At 44.3% G+C, this 21,239-nt stretch overlaps 1 protein-coding gene across 1 annotated transcript in view; it reads left to right on the forward strand.

The window, feature by feature from the left end:
- Positions 1–21,239, forward strand: part of MAP3K7CL (MAP3K7 C-terminal like) — a 64,277-nt gene that overhangs the window by 27,268 nt on the left and 15,770 nt on the right. The window contains exon 2 of the mRNA XM_068270602.1: positions 495–603. Within this exon, the coding sequence (XP_068126703.1) occupies positions 534–603 (70 nt within the window). The 5' untranslated portion in view covers positions 495–533. The remainder of the gene's footprint in view (positions 1–494; positions 604–21,239) is intronic.

The following is a 21,239-nucleotide window of genomic DNA, read 5'->3' on the forward strand; positions in this document are numbered from 1 at the left end:
TGTATCAAAAATGTGTGAGGACCTCGGCCCACGAAGGACCGGTTTGACATCCCAGTGCCAGAACATGACCTTCTTATTATGTGCTTCACTCCTGTGAAAATTACATTCAATGGTCTCTTGAGAGTAACCAAGCAGCTCAGGGTGACCCAAACCACTAGGAATGTATTGGGGGATAAAAGAGACCGAAAAGCCCTCCTACTAAAAACCAATGCTTGGTGTAATTTGCCTTCTTAAAACAGAAGGAATTTTGCAATAATTCAGCTATAAGTGAACATTTGTGGTTACCCACAATGCACCACTACTTATTATGCAAATGATCTCTTTGTGCCCCTGTAAGCCAGGCTAGCATCCAGAACCGCTTGTGTATAGCAAGCCTACAGCTTTACATTTTACACAGCCACATCCATTTTGTAGTTTCAATGCAATGTGTGGAAATGAGTTTTTCCTTTTCTGCATTAGTGATTGCTGATGTTATTACTCTGTGTATTTTGCAGCATTCCTCCTGATAAGGTGGTTGGAGCCCCTCTGCCCATATGATCACTACAGCGAGGATCCCCGCTGATAAGCCTGTCCGAATATCCTTCAGTCTTAATGACTCTCCAGGTAATGCGTTTCCTGCGACCTCTCCCTGAGTTAAGAGAAAAGTACAAAGCCTGCGCTGGTCTCTGCTCTTGTATGGGTGCTGCCATATGAATATACACTATATTTGTTGGAATCTGTATTTAGCAACAACAGTCTATGGTGTGTCTATCTATTAGGTAAGATGCATTACCAGCTATAACCACAGGGCGTGCACTGATTTTAGCAGCAAAAGTCTTACTACATCCTGTGTCTGTAATGTGAGTTGTGTATAAAGTTGTTGTATTCTCATGTATAACGGCCAAGAGCGCCATTAGGGTTGAGGTAGATAAATATCTGTTTCTCCTGCATTCTACATTGGTGCACACTAAGAAGCTAGATTTTTAATAGCCCTTCTATCAATATTGTATGCAGTACCAGTGTCATAACAAGCATCTGCTGCCCCCCCTGCAAAAACCTGCCGGCCAATTCCCCCCTCCCAGCTAAGCACCTTTCCCCCACGTCAATGCAGGGCTATTGTTACACCCCTGCGCAGAATTATTTAGTTCAGTTAGGCCTCATTTCCATCTGCATGACTATGGCCGTGTTTTCAGCAATGCGCAGTGATACGATCCGCAGGGACATCAAAAAGTGCATAGACTGCATGGTTGCTTGCATTTCTACATTTCTGGGATCACAACCGCATTGGAGAAATCGCGGAGCGACGCTGTGCCTTGTGTCCACCTGTGTTACCTGCAGCTGTGTTGCCTGCAGCTCATACATGGTAACAAGGCCTTTACATAGCTATCGCTGGGAGGGTTCTGCGCATTCGCAATAGAGATTTTCCCATACTGCGCATGCGCAGAGTGCTCCCTTCTATGGGAGCACAATCAAGAGGTGTGGGGAGCAGAGTCACCCATCCACAAAAAAGAGGGGAACTGCGGGTGACAGGAACATCGCGGAGTGATGTTACGGGCACAGGGCGGCTGCAGGGGACTGGTAGAAGAAGCCCCATGTAAGTTACCGTATGTTTTTTTTTTTCATCTAGTTTCGGTTCCCTTTAAAGAGTCACTGAAGCGTAAAAAAAATGTATCATATAATGAATTGGTTGTGTAGTACGGATAATTACTAGAACATTAGTAGCAAAGAAAATATTCTCTTATTTTTATTTTAAGTTATATCGTTTTTTTAATAACATTGCACCATTCTCTAATATTTGCAGTTTGCACACTACTCAGCATTCTAAATGATTTTACAGAGCAGACCAGTGAACTTTTGAACTGTTCTCTGCGGGAAAACAAACAATACAGTGCCAGACACTTAAGATAATACGCTTCAGAAGACAGAGCTCTATGTGACTTTGAAAGTCGTGGAGCTCAATGGCATTTTTGCATAGATAACAGCTGGAGTTTCTTAACTCTTTCTGTACTTGAAACAATATTATGCTGGATGCACACTATGAGATTTTCTGGCCGATTTACTGTCCGATCGATTATTTGCAACATGTTCTATTTGCTTTCCGATCGACTTCCGAGCATTTTCCGATCGACTTCCTATTAGAGTGAACGGAAATCGATCGGAAAATGCTCAGAAATCGATCAAACGCAAGCAAATCAAACATGTTGGAAATAATCGATCTGACAGTAAATCGGCCAGAAAATCTCATAGTGTGTACCCAGCATAAGACTCATGTCTCTGCTCCTAATGTTTTATTCCTTAGCTGTACTACACATACAAATCATTATATCTTATTTTTGTTTCACTTCAGTGTCTCTTTAAGGCTACACCAATCAGCAAATTTTCCTCACAGCGCTGGCAAGAAACACTATGCTAAATCCAAATGCATTATCCTTCACTGATTTTGTCATAGAAGCAGAGCCGGATTTCTGGAAAGGCAACAAAGGCCAGGGCCTTGGGCGGCAGCAGCCCAAGGGGGGGACCTGAACATAAAAGGGGAGTGGCTACATTGGAAAAAGGAGGCTGAAAATGGGGAGCAACGCATGGAAAAAGGGAGCTGTTCATGAAAGTGAAGGGCTACACTAAATGCATGACACACACAGAAGAGGGGGCTGCACATGGAATGGGAGGGGCTCTGCTGCACAAGAAAGGGGAGTCACAACGTACTTGGCATAGGGGCAGAAAAGAGTATAAATCCAGCCTTGCACAGAAGCAATATAGTCAAAATGCTAGTTCCACTGTCTGAACAGATGTGACAGTTCCAGTCATGATGCAGATTCAAGGTCTTTCTACTGGAGGATTAAATCCTATGGGTTTTGGATGGACTGACCCTTTAAGGACATCTGTCTGTCACAAGACCTCAGATGAGTAAATATAGTTGTGCCATTAAAATGCACGGGATGGCAGCAGCAGTAATGACATAGCGGAGCAGGTAGAGGTTATATTTGCATGCATCCCATCTGTGGAAGCGGCAAGGCTGCTGCTCTAATTAGCTCTCTCAACCTAATTAAAATCAACCGGATTTTTTCTGAGGCTGTGTCATCTGCAATATCCTGAGCTGCTGTCAGTGCTGAGGACAACCAGATGAGGACTCATCAAGATGTCTGAAAATACAGCTACATGTTCATACCACACAACTTTTTGAGAAAAGCGGGACACATAAAGACACACCCCTGCCACTCCTCTAACCACGCCCTCACCATGCCTCTCATCATGCATACTGCAGAGAATTCAAAAGCAAAAGACAGTTTTATCATTCAAACACCGGTCCTCTCTATCATCATTAGCTTTCCTTCATTTTAAAAGATACCCGATGTGACATGTGACGTGATGAGATAGACATTAGACATGTGTATGTACAGTGCCTAGCACACAAATAACTATGCTGTGTTCCTTTTTTTCTTTTTCTGCCTGAAAGAGTTAAATATCAGGTATGTAAGTGGCTGACTCAGTCCTGACTCAGACAGGAAGTGACTACAGTGTGACCCTTACTGATAAGACATTCCAACTATAAAGCCTCATCTACACGCATAGATGAGGCTCCGATGTGTGTTATCAATCGAGCCGCTGATGCGGCTCGATTGATAAGATCCGACAGGTCGGATCTTGCTACCGCCGATTCCCTGCTCGTTCCCCGCGAGGGGACAATGGCAGGGAATCGAACAGAAGATAAGCGGCGCGGGGACGAGCGGGTATCGAATCCGGCGCACGCGTGGGCGAGCGGGGACGCGGCAGGGACGCGGAAGAGGCGATCCGGCGGCTAATTGAGCCGCCGGATCGGAGCCTCATCTACCCGTGTAGATGAGGCTTAAAACACTTTCCTAGCAGACAATGGCTTCTGAGATAAATAGATAAAAAGGGTCAATAATTCATAGATTTTAGCTCTGGCATACTTCAATGAATGTGTCATTGAGTAAAAACAATAAAAACTGCTAAAACTTAAAAAGTAGCTTTTTAAAGAAAATTCAAAAAAAAAAAGCAACTTAAAAAGTAGATTAAAATATATAATAAAACTGTGTAATATCTTAAAAAGTCATTTTTAGGAGAAGGAAGATAGATACAATCGTCTATTTCATTCGTTTATTTTCGCCTCAGGTGTGCTTTAACATTTGAAAATAAGAAATAGATCAATTTAAAGCAGCAGGGACTGTCCCTCCAAAAACCAAATAATTGGAAGCTATGTATGTTGAGCAGGGCCGGGCCGAGGCAGAGGCTGGAGAGGCTCCAGCCTCAGGGCGCAGTGTAGGAGGGGGCGCACAATTCATTCAGTTGTCATTCCCAATTGTGTTTGAAGCAGAAAGAAATAGGAAAAGGGGATACATGGCAGTGACTGCAAGTCAGATAACTAGAGATTAAGGTATTGGGGAGGTTGGGGGCCCTGGGGCGCCTCTTAGTCTAGTAGCAATCAGTGTGTGACGGCTGGGGCGGAGGGATGGACGGGCGCACTTTTTGTCTCAGCCTTGGGTGCTGAAGGACCTTGTCCCAGCTCTGATGTTGAGTCACATCAACCAGGCTGATGATACGAGGTTCAACTAAAAAATGATCAAAATCAGGAACTCGAGAGACTGAATTTGACTGGTTGTTCATCATGATATTTGCAATCTGAGCACCAACAGCTCTGACTTGTTTATTATGGCACTGGGGCAGTACTGGTGAGGAGGCTGCCTAATACTGGGGGAACATCTGCCTATACTGGGGAGGGGGCTACCTAATACTGGGGGGACATCTGCCTATACTGGTGAGGGGGCTGCCTAATACTGGGGGAACATCTGCCTATACTGGGGAGGGGGCTACCTAATACTGGGGGGACATCTGCCTATACTGGTGAGGGGGCTGCCTAATACTGGGGGAACATCTGCCTATACTGGGGAGGGGGCTACCTAATACTGGGGGGACATCTGCCTATACTGGTGAGGGGGCTGCCTAATACTGGGGGGACATCTGCCTATACTGAGGAGGGGGGTACCTAATACTGGAGGCCCATTTGGCTATCTATACTGGAGGGGGGGCTACCTAATACTTGGGGACTTCATATGAGATCAGGGCCGGATTTACCATAAGGCACTGTAGGCATTTGCCTACAGGCGCCTGGTGATGGAAATGCGGCTCACTATCCACCATTCCTCTCTCCTTTCCTATGCAGAGTCCTGTTACTGACCATGCTATCGGCATTCCACTAACGAGATCTCCCTTCAGTCAAGGGCACCCCTAGCTACTGAATATTGAGGGTATGTGGTGCAGGTTGGTGGGGGTTCCTAGGTTCATGGAGGGTAAAGTCTAAGGTGCCAGGACATCTGTGCCTATAGTCTCCTGTGATATAAATCTGGGCCTGTATGTGATATAAATAAAATTGGCTTCCGCAGCGCCATTCTCTTGGTTCATGTACCGATTACAGCACTGTAGATGTAAGCTGGACTTCAGCATCTATTTGAATTCTTCTTGCATGCCTGAGCTTGCCTCTGTGCATCTGACCAGAGATATCTCCTCTGTAAAACAGGTGAACACTTGAGGAGCACTGAGTGCAACATAATCGCTGTGCCTTCAGCTAGGATGATGGATGTAAAATAGCGTTATTAAAGGTTAACAACTTCCTTGACATTATTTCCACCTAATCAGACGTGTGCTGTGCTGTGAGGTTCTTATCAGCCTATTACTGCTGCAATCTGCAGGTGTGAGATATGAACTGACAACTCTCCAAAACATATTTACAGGGACAAGATGACAGTAGAGGTTTTAAAAGTTGAATCCGCTCCAAAGGATTGTTTATGGTACAAAGGCTTGTATTAGTTCCTGTCTTATTAGGTGTCTTGAAGGATACCAGAGCCGAAATAAGGAGGAGAAATGGGGGGAGCAGGCATGTAAGGGGAGCTGTGCTGATGCCCACCGCTCCCCCGTTCTCCTCTGGCCCCGTCCTTTCTTACATAAAGACCCCCCAGCAGCCTTTTCGGGGGTCGCCGGGAGTCGGGATCACTGCCCCTGCTCTGGCCCAGATCTGTGTGTCCTATAGCTTGCAACTGCATCCAGGAGCGTTCTGCGCATGCACACGACGTAACAATTTATGTCACACGCAGAACGCTTCAGGCTGCGGTCATGCACTGTAGGACACACACAGCTGGGCCAGCGCAGTCGCAGTGATTCCTATTGCCAGCAACCCAGAAAAGGCTGCCGGGGTTTTTAGGTAAGAAAGGAGGGGGGCAGAGGAGAATGGGGGGAGCGGTGAGCATTAGCACAGCTACCCTTATATACCTACTCCCCCCGTTTCTTCTTCTTCTTTTGGCTCTGGTATCCTTTCTGGATGAACTTGATGGACGTTTCTTTATTTCAACCCAAATAACTATGTAACTATGACTGGTTGCAAGATTTTTTTTTCCCCTGAGATGCTTGCTACGCTAGTGTTTATTTCTCAGAGGAATTATGTAAAATGAGAGGAAGACTTAAAGGGACACTTAAGCCAGTAAAACAAATGATTTTTCCTCCCCTGGGGCTTCTACCAGCCCCCTGCAGCAGTCCTGTGCCCTCGCAGCCACTCACTAATCTTCTGGTCCCCTGCTGCCAGCTAGTTTCGTTTTTGCCGACAGGCTCGTCAGGACTGGCCACGCGTAGCTTTTTCCGCATTCCTGACTGTAATTAGCGCTATTGCGGGCCGCATCGCATACAAAAATATGCGTTGCCGCATTAAGAACGCATAGATATGCGGCAACGCGTATTTATGTATGCGATGCGGCCCACAATAGCGCTAATTGCAGTCAGGAATGCGGAAAAAGCTCCGCGTGGCCAGTCCTGACGGGCCTGTTGGCAAAAACGAAACAAGCTGGCAGTGGGGGACCAGAAGATTAGTGAGTGGCTGCGAAGGCACAGGACTGCTGCAGGGGGCTGGTAGATGCCCCAGGGGAGGAAAACTCTTTTTTTTTTCCTGGCTTAAGGTTCACTTTAAGTCTTCAAAGCAAAGCAGAACACAACAGCCCTTATCCAATTCACTTTTTCTCCTCGGTGATATTTTCACACTTTATCAATAAAATATAATTCTGACGCCGGGCTTCTTTGTTTCCAGCGCAGCTCATTCTACTCTGCCTGATTAGCAGAAGTAGAGCAGTGCTGGAGACAGAGAAGACATGCAGAGCTCTATCACATGGAGCTCGGAAGAAGTCAGTAAGTGTTTCCGGTCACCCGTGCAAGCTGCTGAAAGTCTGCAATGGGAGGGGGGGAGCAATGAAGGGGGCCCGAAGAGAAGGAGGGAGGAGTCAGGCCCCCTCCCCGTGGCTGTGTTAGTGTGCCTGCTGCTCCCCCCTCCTGCACTTTAATCTTAGTCTGGGGGGGCACCTATACCTGGCTACCTATATTGGGGGGACCTATACCTGGCTACCTATACTGGAAGTACCTATACCTGGCTACCTACAGTGGTGTGAAAAACTATTTGCCCCCTTCCTGATTTCTTATTCTTTTGCATGTTTGTCACACTTAAATGTTTCTGCTCATCAAAAACCGTTAACTATTAGTCAGAGATAACCTAATTGAACACAAAATGCAGTTTTCAATGATGGTTTTTATTATTTAGTGAGAAAAAAAACTCCAAATCTACATGGCCCTGTGTGAAAAAGTGATTGCCCCCCCTTGTTAAAAAATACCTTAAAGGTGGTTTATTACACCTGAGTTCAATTTCTGTAGTCACCCCAAGGCCTGATTACTGCCACACCTGTTTCAATCAAGAAATCACTTAAATAGGAGCTATCTGACACAGAGAAGTAGACCAAAAGCACCTCAAAAGCTAGACATCATGCCAAGATCCAAAGAAATTCAGGAACAAATGAGAACAAAAGTACTGTAATTGAGATCTATCAGTCTGGTAAAGGTTATAAAGCCATTTCTAAAGCTTTGGGACTCCAGCGAACCACAGTGAGAGCCATTATCCACAAATGGCAAACACATGGAACAGTGATGAACCTTCCCAGGAGTGGCCGGCTGACCAAAATTACCCCCAAGAGCGCAGAGAAAACTAATCCGAGAGCCCACAAAAGACCCCAGGACAACATCTAAAGAACTGCAGGCCTCACTTGCCTCAATTAAGGTCAGTGTTCACGACTCCACCATAAGAAAGAGACTGGGCAAAAACGGCCTGCATGGAAGATATCCAAGGCGCAAACCACTTTTAAGCAAAAAGAACATTAAGGCTCGTCTCAATTTTGCTAAAAAAAACATCTCAATGATTGCCAAGACTTTTGGGAAAATACCTTGTGAACCGACGAGACAAAAGTTGAACTTTTTGGAAGGTGCGTGTCCTGTTACATCTGGCGTAGAAGTAACACAGCATTTCAGCAGAAGAACATCATACCAACAGTAAAATATGGTGGTGGTAGTGTGATGGTCTGGGGTTGTTTTGCTGCTTCAGGACCTGGAAGGCATGCTGTGATAGATGGAACCATGAATTCTACTGTCTGCCAAAAAATCCTGAAGGAGAATGTCCGGCCATCTGTTCGTCAACTCAAGCTGAAGCGATCTTGGGTGCTGCAGCAGGACAATGACCCAAAACACACCAGCAAATTCACCTCTGAATGGCTGAAGAAAAACAAAATGAAGACTTTGGAGAGGCCTAGTCAAAGTCCTGACCTTGAGATGTTGTGGCATGACCTTAAAAAGGCGGTTCATGCTAGAAAACCCTCAAATAAAGCTGAATTACAACAATTCTGCAAAGATGAGTGGGCCAAAATTCCTCCAGAGCGCTGTAAAAGACTCGTTGCAAGTTATCGCAAATGCTTGATTGCAGTTATTGCTGCTAAGGGTGGCCCAACCAGTTATTAGGTTCAGGGGGCAATTTCTTTTTCACACAGGGCCATGTAGGTTTTGAGGTTTTTTTCTCACTAAATAATAAAAACCATCATTTAAAACTGCATTTTGTGTTCAATTATGTTATCTTTGACTAATAGTTAACGGTTTTTGATGAGCAGAAACATTTAAGTGTGTCAAACATGCAAAAGAATAAGAAATCAGGAAGGGGGCAAATAGTTTTTCACACCACTGTATACTGGTAGCATCTATACCTGGCTACCTATACTGGGAGCATCTATACCTGGCTACCTATACTGGTGGCACTTAACCCTGGCTATCTATACTGGTGGGAGCTATACCTGACTGTCTATACTGGGGGAACCTATACCTGGTTACCTATACTGGGGCAACTATGCCTGGCTACCTATACTGGGGGCAACTATACCTGGCTACCTATACTGGGGGCACCTATACCAAGCTAGCTATACTGGGGCAACTATACCTGGCTACCTATACTGGGGGCACCTATACCTGGCTACCTGGACTGCGAGCTACATCTTGCTAACTAATACTGGGGGCCATCTCTAGCTAACCTATACTGGAGTCCGCAAAATACTGCACTGTAAGTAGCGCACTCGAGGCCTACGAGGAGCGGTGCAATTTAGCCTAGAAACTGCCCTGCATTGGGCCATATTCACTTAATATTAGTAAGCTTGCCAGGTGCAGGGAATGGACAGCAATTCTATTGACATTTACTCAATACAGCCCATTATGAGGATTCTAGGCTCACAAAAAAAAATCAGATTTTTATTCAATACATCAGAAACAACGGTTTTTGCCAATTTACTTTATTACTTTAAAGTTATTTCAAGGGATGCGTGATGAGAAGCAAATAATTCTGAGTTTATGCAGATTTTATTCTAATTTAAATGCAAATGTATGGAGCCTGAAAATGGACCAATTAAATCTCACAGCAACCGTACTCCATTGGTCTGTTTTAAAACATTTCAATTAAATGTAAATAAAAGCTGCATCAACTCAGTATTGCCTCTCATTAACCATCCCTACTTATTTCAGAGATAGCTGTAGAACTTTTCTCCTTAAAGAGGAACTGTAGCAAAAAGGGGAAAAAATAAAACAATACATTGCAAAGTGAGACGTTAAAAAATTAATGAGAGATCAAGAAATTATTCATATTCGCCATGTAATTTGTTCATATTGTTTGATCCACAATGTGCCTGCAGGTCATCATCTTTACTACTGGCAGACATGAAAAAAAAAAAACAGCACAAACTGCAATTATTTAAACCACACCCACTAACATAATATTTATAGAGGGAGAAACTCCTTGCTTTACAGTTGTAAACAGCTGTTATATCCCACAATGCAACAAGGTTCACAGACAGGAAATGTCAGAACCTAGGTCCTGACATCATACTGTGGGAGGGGTCTCACCACAATATCAGCCATACAGGCCCACCTGATGATCTATTTAAGAAAAGGTAAAGATTTCTCATGGGAAAGGGGGTATCAGCTACTGATTGGGATGAAGTTCAATCTTTGGCTACAGTTCCTCTTTAAGGGCCTGTTTCCACTACACGCAGATTCTGCATGCAGAAAACTGACTCCAATGAATGCCTATGGGAAATCTGCATCAGAAAAATCGCATTCAGTGGAAACAGGCCCATAGACATTCATTGGAGTCAGTTTTCTGCATGCAGAATCTGCGTGTAGTGGAAACAGGCCCTAAAGGAGTACCAACAAATTTGTCCACGTCTGTGTCTGCCAAATGCCTTCATAAAACACGATGCTGTGGTCATAATTACACGCTTAATATAAAGCATTAGACTTCTTTTAACTTGGGATCTGTTGCATATTGATGTCTATCTATTGATGTCGTGGGCAGCACGGTGGCGTAGTGGTTAGCTCTCTCGCCTTGCAGTGCTGGGACCCTGGTTCGAATCCCAGCCAGGGCACTATCTGCAAAGAGTTTGTATGTTCTCTCCGTGGCTGCGTGGGTTTCCTCCGGGCTCTCCGGTTTCCTCCCACATTCCAAAAACATACGGATACGTTAATTGGCTCCTGCTAAAATTGGCCCTAGCCTACAATGGCTATCATTCATGAACAGGCTGTCGGTAAAGAGAATCTGTGCGGGAAAACACCGCTGGCGGATATTTAGACTTCTGGGTGGGCATTCATAAAGATGTATCCATGTGCGGAAGCAGTGCGGAGATTCCCCGAGCTAAGCTGGCGGTAGGCAGGCGGTAGGCAGGCGGAGACACGGAAGCTGCAGAGTTGATACATTTCTCCGTGTTCCGCTCTGCTGCAGCTGCCTGGGAGGTCTCTGTGTCTCCATTCACTTACATTGGTATCGCCACATCAGAGGGAGCGGTACTTCCCGACCTCACACCGCTTGCGGTGATCTTTATGAATGAACATTTTGCTACATTTGTTCCGATAATCACCGCACAAGGCGGTGATTTATCACTCTGCTCGGTAGTGTCATTTTTCCATGCGGAAAGAGGCTTTATGAATGCTGACTTTGCCGAGTGGTCGGTAAAGTCAGCTGTTTTAAGCATTTCCGCATGCGGAAATGCTTTATGAATTATAGCCATTGTATACACTACATTATATAGACATATAGCAATGGTAGGGATTAGATTGTGAGCTCCTTTGAGGGACAGTTAGTGACAAGATATATATATATATATACACTGTACAGCGCTGCGTAATATGTCGGCGCTAAATAAATACTAAATAATAATTAAAAAAATAATAATAATATAATATTGTTGTTTACGGTTAGTGAAATCTATCACCTTCTTAAATTAGACATGAAAGCAGCAGATCGCTGGCCCATTAAGAGATTTGCAGGCCTGTGTATTCACACCTTGCTTTAAAGATGTCTTGGAACGATTGGTCTAAAAATACTGCATGCAGCTGTTCAATAGACACTTGGACAGGCCATTATGAGAGCTACTATGGAATGCAATATCGCTCCACACAGCCATCAGGGCTATTTCTGCAGCCATTGACTCTCTGGTCTACAGCCTATAGTGTCCTTTCGGGGGAAGCAATTCTGCAATGAAAAAATCTGATTTCTGCCACAGAGCTGAAGCACACAGTGTCCAGACACAGCAAACGCTTTGCTGTCACTTTTCTGTAATTTAACAATTGTAGATGAGTTTGAGGCTAGGTGCACACATAGCAGAAATGCTAGCATTGCGGAAAACGTTGCGTTTTTGCCGCAAATAGAAGTCTTTGGGCTGCAGGAAAAACCCACATAAAAAAACGCATATGCGTTTTATATGCGTGCGTTTTCAAAAAAGCCGGTTTTGTTGCATAATATGCAAAAATGCATAAAAAACGCCCATAATGAGAGTCAATGGGAACGCAATGGTATGTTAAGTGGAACAAGGTGGCCAAACGGTTGTCATCTGACAGATATCAATCATTTCAGCGCTGCGTAATATGTTGGCGCTATATAAATCTAATAAATAATAATAATAATAATAATAATACAGTGCTGCCCATAATTATTCATGCCCCTGGCAAATTTTGACTTAAAGTTACTTTTATTCAACCAGCAAGTCATTTTTTGATGGGAAATGATATAGGTGTCTCCCAAAAGATAATAAGACAATGTACAAGAGGCATTATTGTGGGGGAAAAAATTCTCAGCTTTTATTTACATTTGAGCAAAAATTGTCCAGTCCAAAATTATTCATACCCTTTGCAAACTGCCAGTCTGTGTGAAAATCCAAAGTTTTATACCATTCCAAATAGTCCAAGCTGTTCTAAAGCATCCTAATTACCCTGATTAATTGGGACCAGCTGTTTTAATCAACTCAACAGGTGAAAAACAGCAGATCTCTGCAGTTGGTTTGTGGACAGTAATAGTAATAGTAAGACGAAGGAGCTCAGTGAGGACCTGCGGCTGTGCATTGTGGCTGCTCACAAGTCAGGAAAGGGCTACAAGGCCATTTCTAAATGTTTTCAAGTTCCAGTGGCTACAGTGCAAAGAATTATTAAATACATGTGTTTCGCACTGTGGAAAATCTCAGAGGACGTGGTCAGAAGCCAAAAGTGACACCTGTGCTGGCCAGGAGGATAGTGAGAGAGGTGAAAAAGAATCCAAGGATCACCACCAAGGCCATCCTGGTGAATCTGGGCTCTGTTTGTTGGATTGTCTGCCTTGAGACATTGGCTCTGACACTGCACACTGCTGGGCTCCACGGATGCAGACCAAGGAGGACGCCACTTCTCCAGATAAGGCACACAAAAGCTCACTTGGCCTTTGCAAATGCTCATCTGGACAAAGAACAAGACTTCTGGTCCTCTGTGTTATGTTCAGATGAAACAAAAATTGAATTGTTAGGTCACAATGATGTTTCCTTCATTTGGTGTAAAAAGGAGAAGCCTTCAACCCAAAGAACGCCACCCCCACTGTCAAATATGGTGGTGGGGACCTAATGCTTTGGGGGTGGTGTTTTTCAGCCAATGGACCAGGGAACTTAATCACAGTCAATGACACCACGAAAAAAGAGCAGTACATGAGGATTCTCAACGACAACATCAGGCAGTCTGCAGAGAAACAGGGCCTCGGGCACCAGTGGACATTTCAGCATGACAATGACCTAAATCACACAGAAAAAGTGGTGAAGAAATGGTTAGCAGACAACAACATTAATGTTTTGGAGAGGCCCAGCTACAGTCCTGACATGAATCCAATTGAGAATCTGTGGAGGGAGCAAAAGATCAGAGTGATGGCTAAAAGACCCTCCAACCCGAAAGATTTGGAGCTCATTGCTAAAGATGAATGGGCAAAAATACCTGTGGATACATGCAAAAAGCTGTTCTGCAATTAAAGTAAGCATTTGATTGCTGTAATAGCCAATAAAGGCTTTTCTATTGATTATTGAGAAGGGTTTGAATCATTTTGGACTGGACACTTTTTGCTCAAGTGTAAACAAAAGCTGAGACACCTGTTATTCTCGTCACAAAATGACTTGCTGGTTGAATAAAAGTAACTTTCTCTCAAAATTTGCCAGCTGTGTGAATAATTATGGGCAGCATTGTACCTGATCTAATGGTGTATAATGGACTTTACACTAACTTAAGCATATCCTAGCTAACTCCTACTATGCTACATTTTCTATATCCCTAGTGAGGCTGTGTTCCCGCTGAGAACGGACAACGTGAACACCAGATACATTCCCCATATAGCCTATCTGCCCATGCTCCAGTCGGACCACAGTAGACCATCAAAGTGGACAGTCACTACACTGTCCGGACCTTCTGGCCACACGTGATTTGGCACAAGTGGGAACCCAGCCTAAAGCTATTCAGAGGCACTATAACACGTCCTGTTAATTTTCCAGTTTCCCCTTTTACTGTATGTACCTTGCCTGAGGAAGCAGGCATGAGACCCACGAAATCAGTTGCAGATTATATTGGAGTAATGAATAAACATTGTACATCTTTTTTAATACAAAATTGTGGTGTCATCTGTGGGGAGGTAAGTCCTGAGTGGAGAGTCTGGGGACAGGATAATAGCCCCATCTGTGCATACAGTGGTTGCCTTTGGAGGCAACCCATCCTTGTGAGTAATATTTCAATAATTATCCGTTACTTCATTTACTAACAATATTACACTATTTGGGGCTCTCGATTTGTTCCTTTTTGTCTAAAGCTATTCGTATTCTTTGCAGGAAAATAAAATAAAGCAGTGTGCAGACTCTCAGTGGCAGTATCAACTGGTTTGTCCCTGGGGAGCATGAAAGGTCACATATGAGATAGGAGTTGACTCTGGACTCACACATTGCATCAGGCAGAGGCGTAGCTATGGGTGGGCAAGAGGGGACATATGTCCCGCGGTGCAGCATTGTGAGGGTGCTCAGCATGGCTGCGTGCATCCCCATATTTGTGAGAGGCGCCTTGCTGGCCAACTGAACTGCCACCGCTTCTCTCCCTCCCTCCGCAGAGGAGTGAGTAAATGTTAAGACTCACCGGCTCCGACATTTTGACGATGACCTTATCTCTCCTCTGTTACCAAGGAGAGGACGCTGGACACACTGCAGAGGGCAGATGGTGGCATTGCTGGAACGTTGGGGCCAGTGAGTCTTTTGCTGTTGCATCTGACATCTCTAGGGGGCACACTGGCTATCTGAGTGGGGAAAGGAGGCACATTTGGCTATCTAAACAGTATTTGTACATTTGGCTCCACCCATGACCATTCCCGCATTCAGATGCGTGGTCACTCCAATAATTTTGGTGGTAGGGCACAAAAACTGTCTTTGTCCCCGGGTGCTGAAAACCCTAGCGACGCCTCTGGCACCAGGGTCCTGCAGCCATTGGTTTTACCCGCCCTTCTTGGGAATCTATGCTTTTATAAAGGTTTATAAGTCTCAGCATGTGAGGAGCAGCTGGTGGAGGCAGATTGACACACTCTCCACCCCCCCATTACCACATGGCATGATTCACCTCTCCCCTTTTAGATCTTTCACCTATTTTTAAAGGAAGCCGTTATGAACCTTGAAGTAAACACACAGGACCTGTAGACTGACACAGGACCTCCATGAAGCAAGTTAAATTTATCCCTGGGGAAAAGAAGCGTTTAGCAATAGCTGTCATCATAATCAATATTTATAGCTGAGAAATTGAACGTGAACAGTATGTAATCATCCTGTTTAGTCTTGTCACCTAATATTGCTGCTGATTCATGTCCAAGTCACGTCACATTGTCTCCTCTTGTTGTGGCTTTGTCTGCCGAAATCTTCTTCTCCAACTCTGTTTAAAACTTTAGAAGCATACATATAATAATAATGATGATATAAATGCCCATATAGTGCCTTGAATTATACAGCAGTGTATTCTTAAGGTGGCCACTAATGATCCAATTTCTAAGGAAAAACCGTTCGAGTGATCAGATAATTCTGATTGGAAGGGCTACAGGCGCCCACGCAGACCACTGCTATCAAAAAGGTGTGTTATTGACCTGAGGAAGCGGGCAGAGACCCGTGAAACGCATTGTCTACACGTATACCTATCTATTTTCAATAAAGAACCTCTTTTGAGTCTAGAACAGAGGTAAGCTACCTCATTTAGTTTTTTTATATATAAATATAGACATATATCTTACTATATTCCAAGGGCGCCTCCTTAAAAAACTTTTTCCAGTACTGATTGGAAGAAAAATCGTTCACTACACCATCAGCGAACCAGTCTTTGCTTCCTATCTATCACAACCAGCAAGAAAATCCAAATTTTGGTTTGTGACCAAAATCCAGTCGGATGATTATTTCTATAATTGCTCATAATTGATTGTGCACATCAATGGAGATTATGTACAACCAATCTGATCAGAATTTCTAATCGCTCTAACGATTTTTCTCTAGAAATTGGACAATTAGTGGACACTTTTACTTGTCTCGTACACTGTGTGTCGGTTTTGTCAAACATTAAAAGACACCTGAAGTGAGAGCGATATAGAGGCTGCCATATTTATTTCCTTGGCTGCCCTTCTGATCTTTTATGCCCTCTACCAAGAAAAAAACCTTTTCCTTTTCTCAAACGGGACATCAGGGAAGTCTGTATGGCTGATATTGTGGTGAAACCCCTCCCACAGTGTGATGTCAGGACCATGCTTCTGACAGTTTTATGTCTGTGGACCTCATTGCATTGTGGGATATAACAGCTGTCAAACTAACAACTGCCAAAAAAGCAAGCAGCATCTTCTTCCACTGACATCACCTGCCAGCAGTAAAGATGTTACCATGTGGTAAATGTCAGAATGTAAATCAGGGAGAGGAAAGATTTTATAATGGGAAAACACTGACTAAATCATTAAAACATAATTATTGTAAAAAATGAAGCACTTTTTTATTACATTATTTTCACTGGAGTTCCTCTTTAAAGGATGCCTTAGGACCCATGCACACTTGGGCAATTAGCGGGCAATTCCCGTTCATCGCCAAAGCGCTAGCATTTTTAAAAATGCTAGTGCTATTCTACCTTATAGCAGTGTTCTCACACTGGCGAACTCAGGGGGCTATTCCGGGTGTCTGGAACCTCCCCCCTGCACTGAGCTGTGTATTCAGCCAGGGAAGCCTGCATAATATAAACAGCCTCATTCTCCCTCCCTTCTTACTTCTGGTGCCTCCCTCCAGCTAATAGAATGAGAGAGGCAGCAGAGCTTCCCTCACAACCCTCACAAGAAGATGCAGCCTGCAGTGAGAGAATGTTGATTATGGAGTCCTGGACTCTCCACAGCACAGAAGTGTCAGACATGATGAAATTAGAGTGCAGGCAAGCTGGTAAATATGCACAGCATGATGCAGAGCTTGCCTGGACTCAGGGTCTGTGGGCAAACATCTGTCTGGTCTCTCCCCATTGTGTGGATAAGGTGTGGATAACAAGCTGAAAAGTTTTTGACAGTCCCTAGACTCCAGGAGGGCTTCTTTCTGACTTGTGTGAGAGACTGATAGGGACAGGAGTCCGATTACAGGCAAGTAGCCTGTGTGATGTGGGACTTCAATACAGATAAGTTCTCTGCTCCATCTCAGGCTATTCTCAATTTCTCCACTCCTCTCTCTGGGCTAGTGCAACGCCAAAATGACAATAGCAATCGCTAGCAATTTGTGAGTGTGATTTTGTGAAGTGATTTTCAGAGCGATTTTTGAATGAATTGCTCAAAAACATGCTACATGCAGTATACCTGCGATTTTGAAAAAATCCCAACGCTGCTGTGGGAACACCCACATAGGGTAACATTAGCCAAGCGCTTTTCAAATCACTGTTGATTTGAAAAACGCTCAGAAGCACTCTTGGTGTGCACCAGCCCTCCCTCATTCACCTTTGTTTCCCTCTTCCCCTAGAGCTGGCTGTGTGTTCTTGTCATACAGGAAAGCTAAATAAAAGTGCAATCCTGGTGAGGCAAAATATTATTATTTAGTATTTATATATATATATAGCGCCGCCATCTTCCGCAGATGCATATATCCCTGCATCATATGGGTATCGCTTGCGCTATGTGAAACTATGTAGCATATTCCACTGAATTGTCCAAACTAAGTCTATCTGCCGTTCCTCTCTTGGGGAGTTGTTCCAGCGCTGTACCCCGTTCACATTTGCTGCTACCAGAAGCCCTCAGAAACACTAGTGTCCTTGAGTACTTCCAAAGATAGGCAGCTCCGTAATACGCCAGCGCACTTTTGTGCATGGGCAGTATGGAGCCACCTGTATTCGGAAGCACTCGGGACATACGTGCTTCTGGACCTTTCAGGAACCCCCCCTTAAAAATCCTGCGTTTGCCCCTGTTCTCACTACCACAATTGGCGCAGATCGCGGGTGCTTTGCGATTAATGCCAATCGCAAACGCGTTACCTGCAGCAGTTTTGAGGCGATTCTGGAGCAGTCGACGTACAGTGCTATTAAAGCGCTGTGAACAATTGCTCTGAAATCGCGGAAGTGTCCAGTGAATTTCCGCTTTACACTGTGGAAAAATCACCCACGCAAAATGCTAGCGCTCATCGCTAGCGTTTGGCAATTTGTAAGTGTGAATGGGCCCTTAGTCCTAAAAATATAGCATAAATGAGGCCCTGTGTGTGTTTGGGGAGTAGTGCAGAGGCTAACCGCACCCCCCTAGCCTCGGTGTCAGCCTCCGTTTTTCTGCAAAGTGGTCTGTTCCAAAGTCCTGCTCAATGGGGCCGGCGCATGCGCAGTATGTTCTTGGGGGTATGTGCACAATCCCGCAGAAAGACATACCCAGCGCACATGCCCTCTGACCCGGCTATGTTACGCTGCACATGCGCAATATGTCAGTTCGTGCACTTTGTGACCGCTCTCCCTGTATGCGCTACTTCTTACCACCGGAGTACACACTGCACATGCACCGACCCCGCTAAAAAGGACTTCGGAATGGGTTACTTTGCAGGGCAACGTAGGCTGACACCGGGGCAAGAGAGGTGGGGTTAGCCTCTGCACTACTCCCCACACACACGCAGAGTTATTCTTGCCATATTTTTTAAGGATACCCGAAGTGACATGTGACATGATGAGATTGACATGTGTATGTACAGTGCCTAGCACACAAATAACTATGTTGTGTTCCTTTTTTTCTTTCTCTGCCTGAAAGATTTAAATATCAGGTATGCAAGTGGCTGACTCAGTCCTGACTCAGACAGGAAGTGACTACAGTGTGACCCTCACTGATAAGAAATTCCAACTATAAAACACTTTCCTGGCAGAAAATGGCTATTGAGAGCAAGAAAGAGGTAAAAAAAAGGTGAATTTCTTATCGAGGGTCACACTGTAGTCACTTCCTGTCTGAGTCAGGACTGAGTCAGCCACTTGCATACCTGATATTTAACTCTTTCAGGCAGAGAAAGAAAAAAAGGAACACAACATAGTTATTTGTGTGCTAGGCACTGTACATACACATGTCTATCTCATGTCACATGTCAGTTCGGGTATCCTTTAAGACTAAGGTATCCTATGAACAAGTAGGTAGCAAATCCAGTCAAACACCTGATCTGCATGCTTGTTCAGGGTCTAAGGCTAAGAGTATTAGAGGCAGATGATCAGCAGGATAGCCAGGCAACTGAAATAAATATGGCAGCCTTCATATCCCTCTCACTTCAGGTGTCCTTTATAGGGACAGTTAAAGAGGAACTCCAGTGAAAATAATGTAATAAAAAAAAAGTGCTTCATTTTTAAAATAATTATGTATAAATTATTTAGTCAGTGTTTGCCCATTGTAAAATCTTTCCTCCCCCTAATTTATATTCTGACATTTATCACATGGCGACATCTTTACTGCTGGCAGGTGATGTCACAGGAAGTAGCTGCTGCTTGCTTTTTTGGCAGATGGAAACAGCTGTAAACAGCTATTTCCCACAATGCAACGAGGTTCACAGACAGGAAACTGCCAGGACCATGGTCCTCACAGTTTCCTGTGCTAGGGGTTTCACCACAGTATCAGCCATACACAGCCCCTGATGATCCCTTTGTGAAAAGGAATAGATTTCTCATGGGAAAGGGGGTATCAGCTACTGATTGGGATGAAGTTCAATTCTTGGGCACGGTTTCTCTTTAAGTGAACCTAATGTGGCCAGTTTAACTTACCTAGGGCTTCTTCCAGCCCCCTGAAGTCCTTCTGGTGCCCTGCCGTCATCCCGTAAGTTGCTACATGGTTGTTCCCTTCTGAAAGCTGGCTGACTCAGCCAGTCACTGCACATGCCTGGCCCTGGCTATGCACCTCCTTGATCGAGCTCCTGTTGCCGGGACCGTTCTGAGCAGTAGCAATTTTTACCTACTGCGCTAGCTCAGGACGCTCCTGGCCACGGGAGCACGATGGAGGAGGTGTGTGGAATGGGTCCACGCATGAAGCTTTCAGAGGGGCAGAGCTACTGAAGGACCTTAGGGGAATGGAAGAAACCGCAGGTAATGAACTGGCCACATTAAATTCACTTAAAATGTCCTTTAAGGCCAGGTGATTCTGGAAATAGTGGAATGATGTTTTGTATTTGTGTACTATATTAGTGTGCAGCACAGTGTATGTACTATTTTAGACACAACACCTTTTTCTGTGGTTTCACAGTTAATTTAACATACACATGTCCAACATAATGCACAACCAACCACACAACCAACACAAGTTGGTTAATAAGTACGTACACACACGCCAACCAACCAAACAACCAACTCAGTATAAAACCCTGACATAATATTCAATAAAAACATGTTTTCCTACTTTTTATATGCCATACGGTTAGCATATTTGCTTTTGTGCAAAAGTATTATTATTCATTTAGGAATTATACGTTCCTAAAGTACACTAATTTTACTCTGAAAGCTGACTTTGCATTTTATTTATAACTGCTTTATTCATCCTCTAACTTAATCAGAAAGCATCAGAAAGCATTTATGCTTGTCCGACTTTGTTCAGGGGACCCGGCAGTGTGAGAGAAGGCTTTGTTTACATTTCTCACTTGATACAATTAAACACAAGATAACATTATGTAAAGTTCGGAAGCCACCAGCTCTGCTGGAAGGGAAGCTTCTAAAGCCTGTGTTAACCCTTTGAATGCAGTTCTAGTAAAAAAAAAATGCTAGTTGTATATAATATGCTGTAAATAATCTATTAGAGCAAAGTAGAAATGCTGGGCTTCATTCTGCTTTAAGGCCCATACACACGGAGTACAAATGTCTGTACAGACACATATTGAGCGACGGTTTGCGAAGTCTGTCGTTGTCCTCACGTGTGTATGGAAGTCTTCTGCAGACAGTAAAGTCGCTCTCAACAGTCATCCGGTTGTCGGCTCTATCTGTCACGGACAACTTCCACCGTGTCTTCGCCCTTTCTGTTGTCGCATGTGTACAACTGTCGTGAGCACGAATTGTCGCTGCTGTTAATCAGTTGATGTCTCTTGTCTGTTTGTTGCTGCTCACAGCTACAGACA

This window comes from Hyperolius riggenbachi, chromosome 2 (genome assembly GCF_040937935.1).
Source record: "Hyperolius riggenbachi isolate aHypRig1 chromosome 2, aHypRig1.pri, whole genome shotgun sequence".
NCBI classification, from domain to species: Eukaryota; Metazoa; Chordata; class Amphibia; order Anura; family Hyperoliidae; genus Hyperolius; species Hyperolius riggenbachi.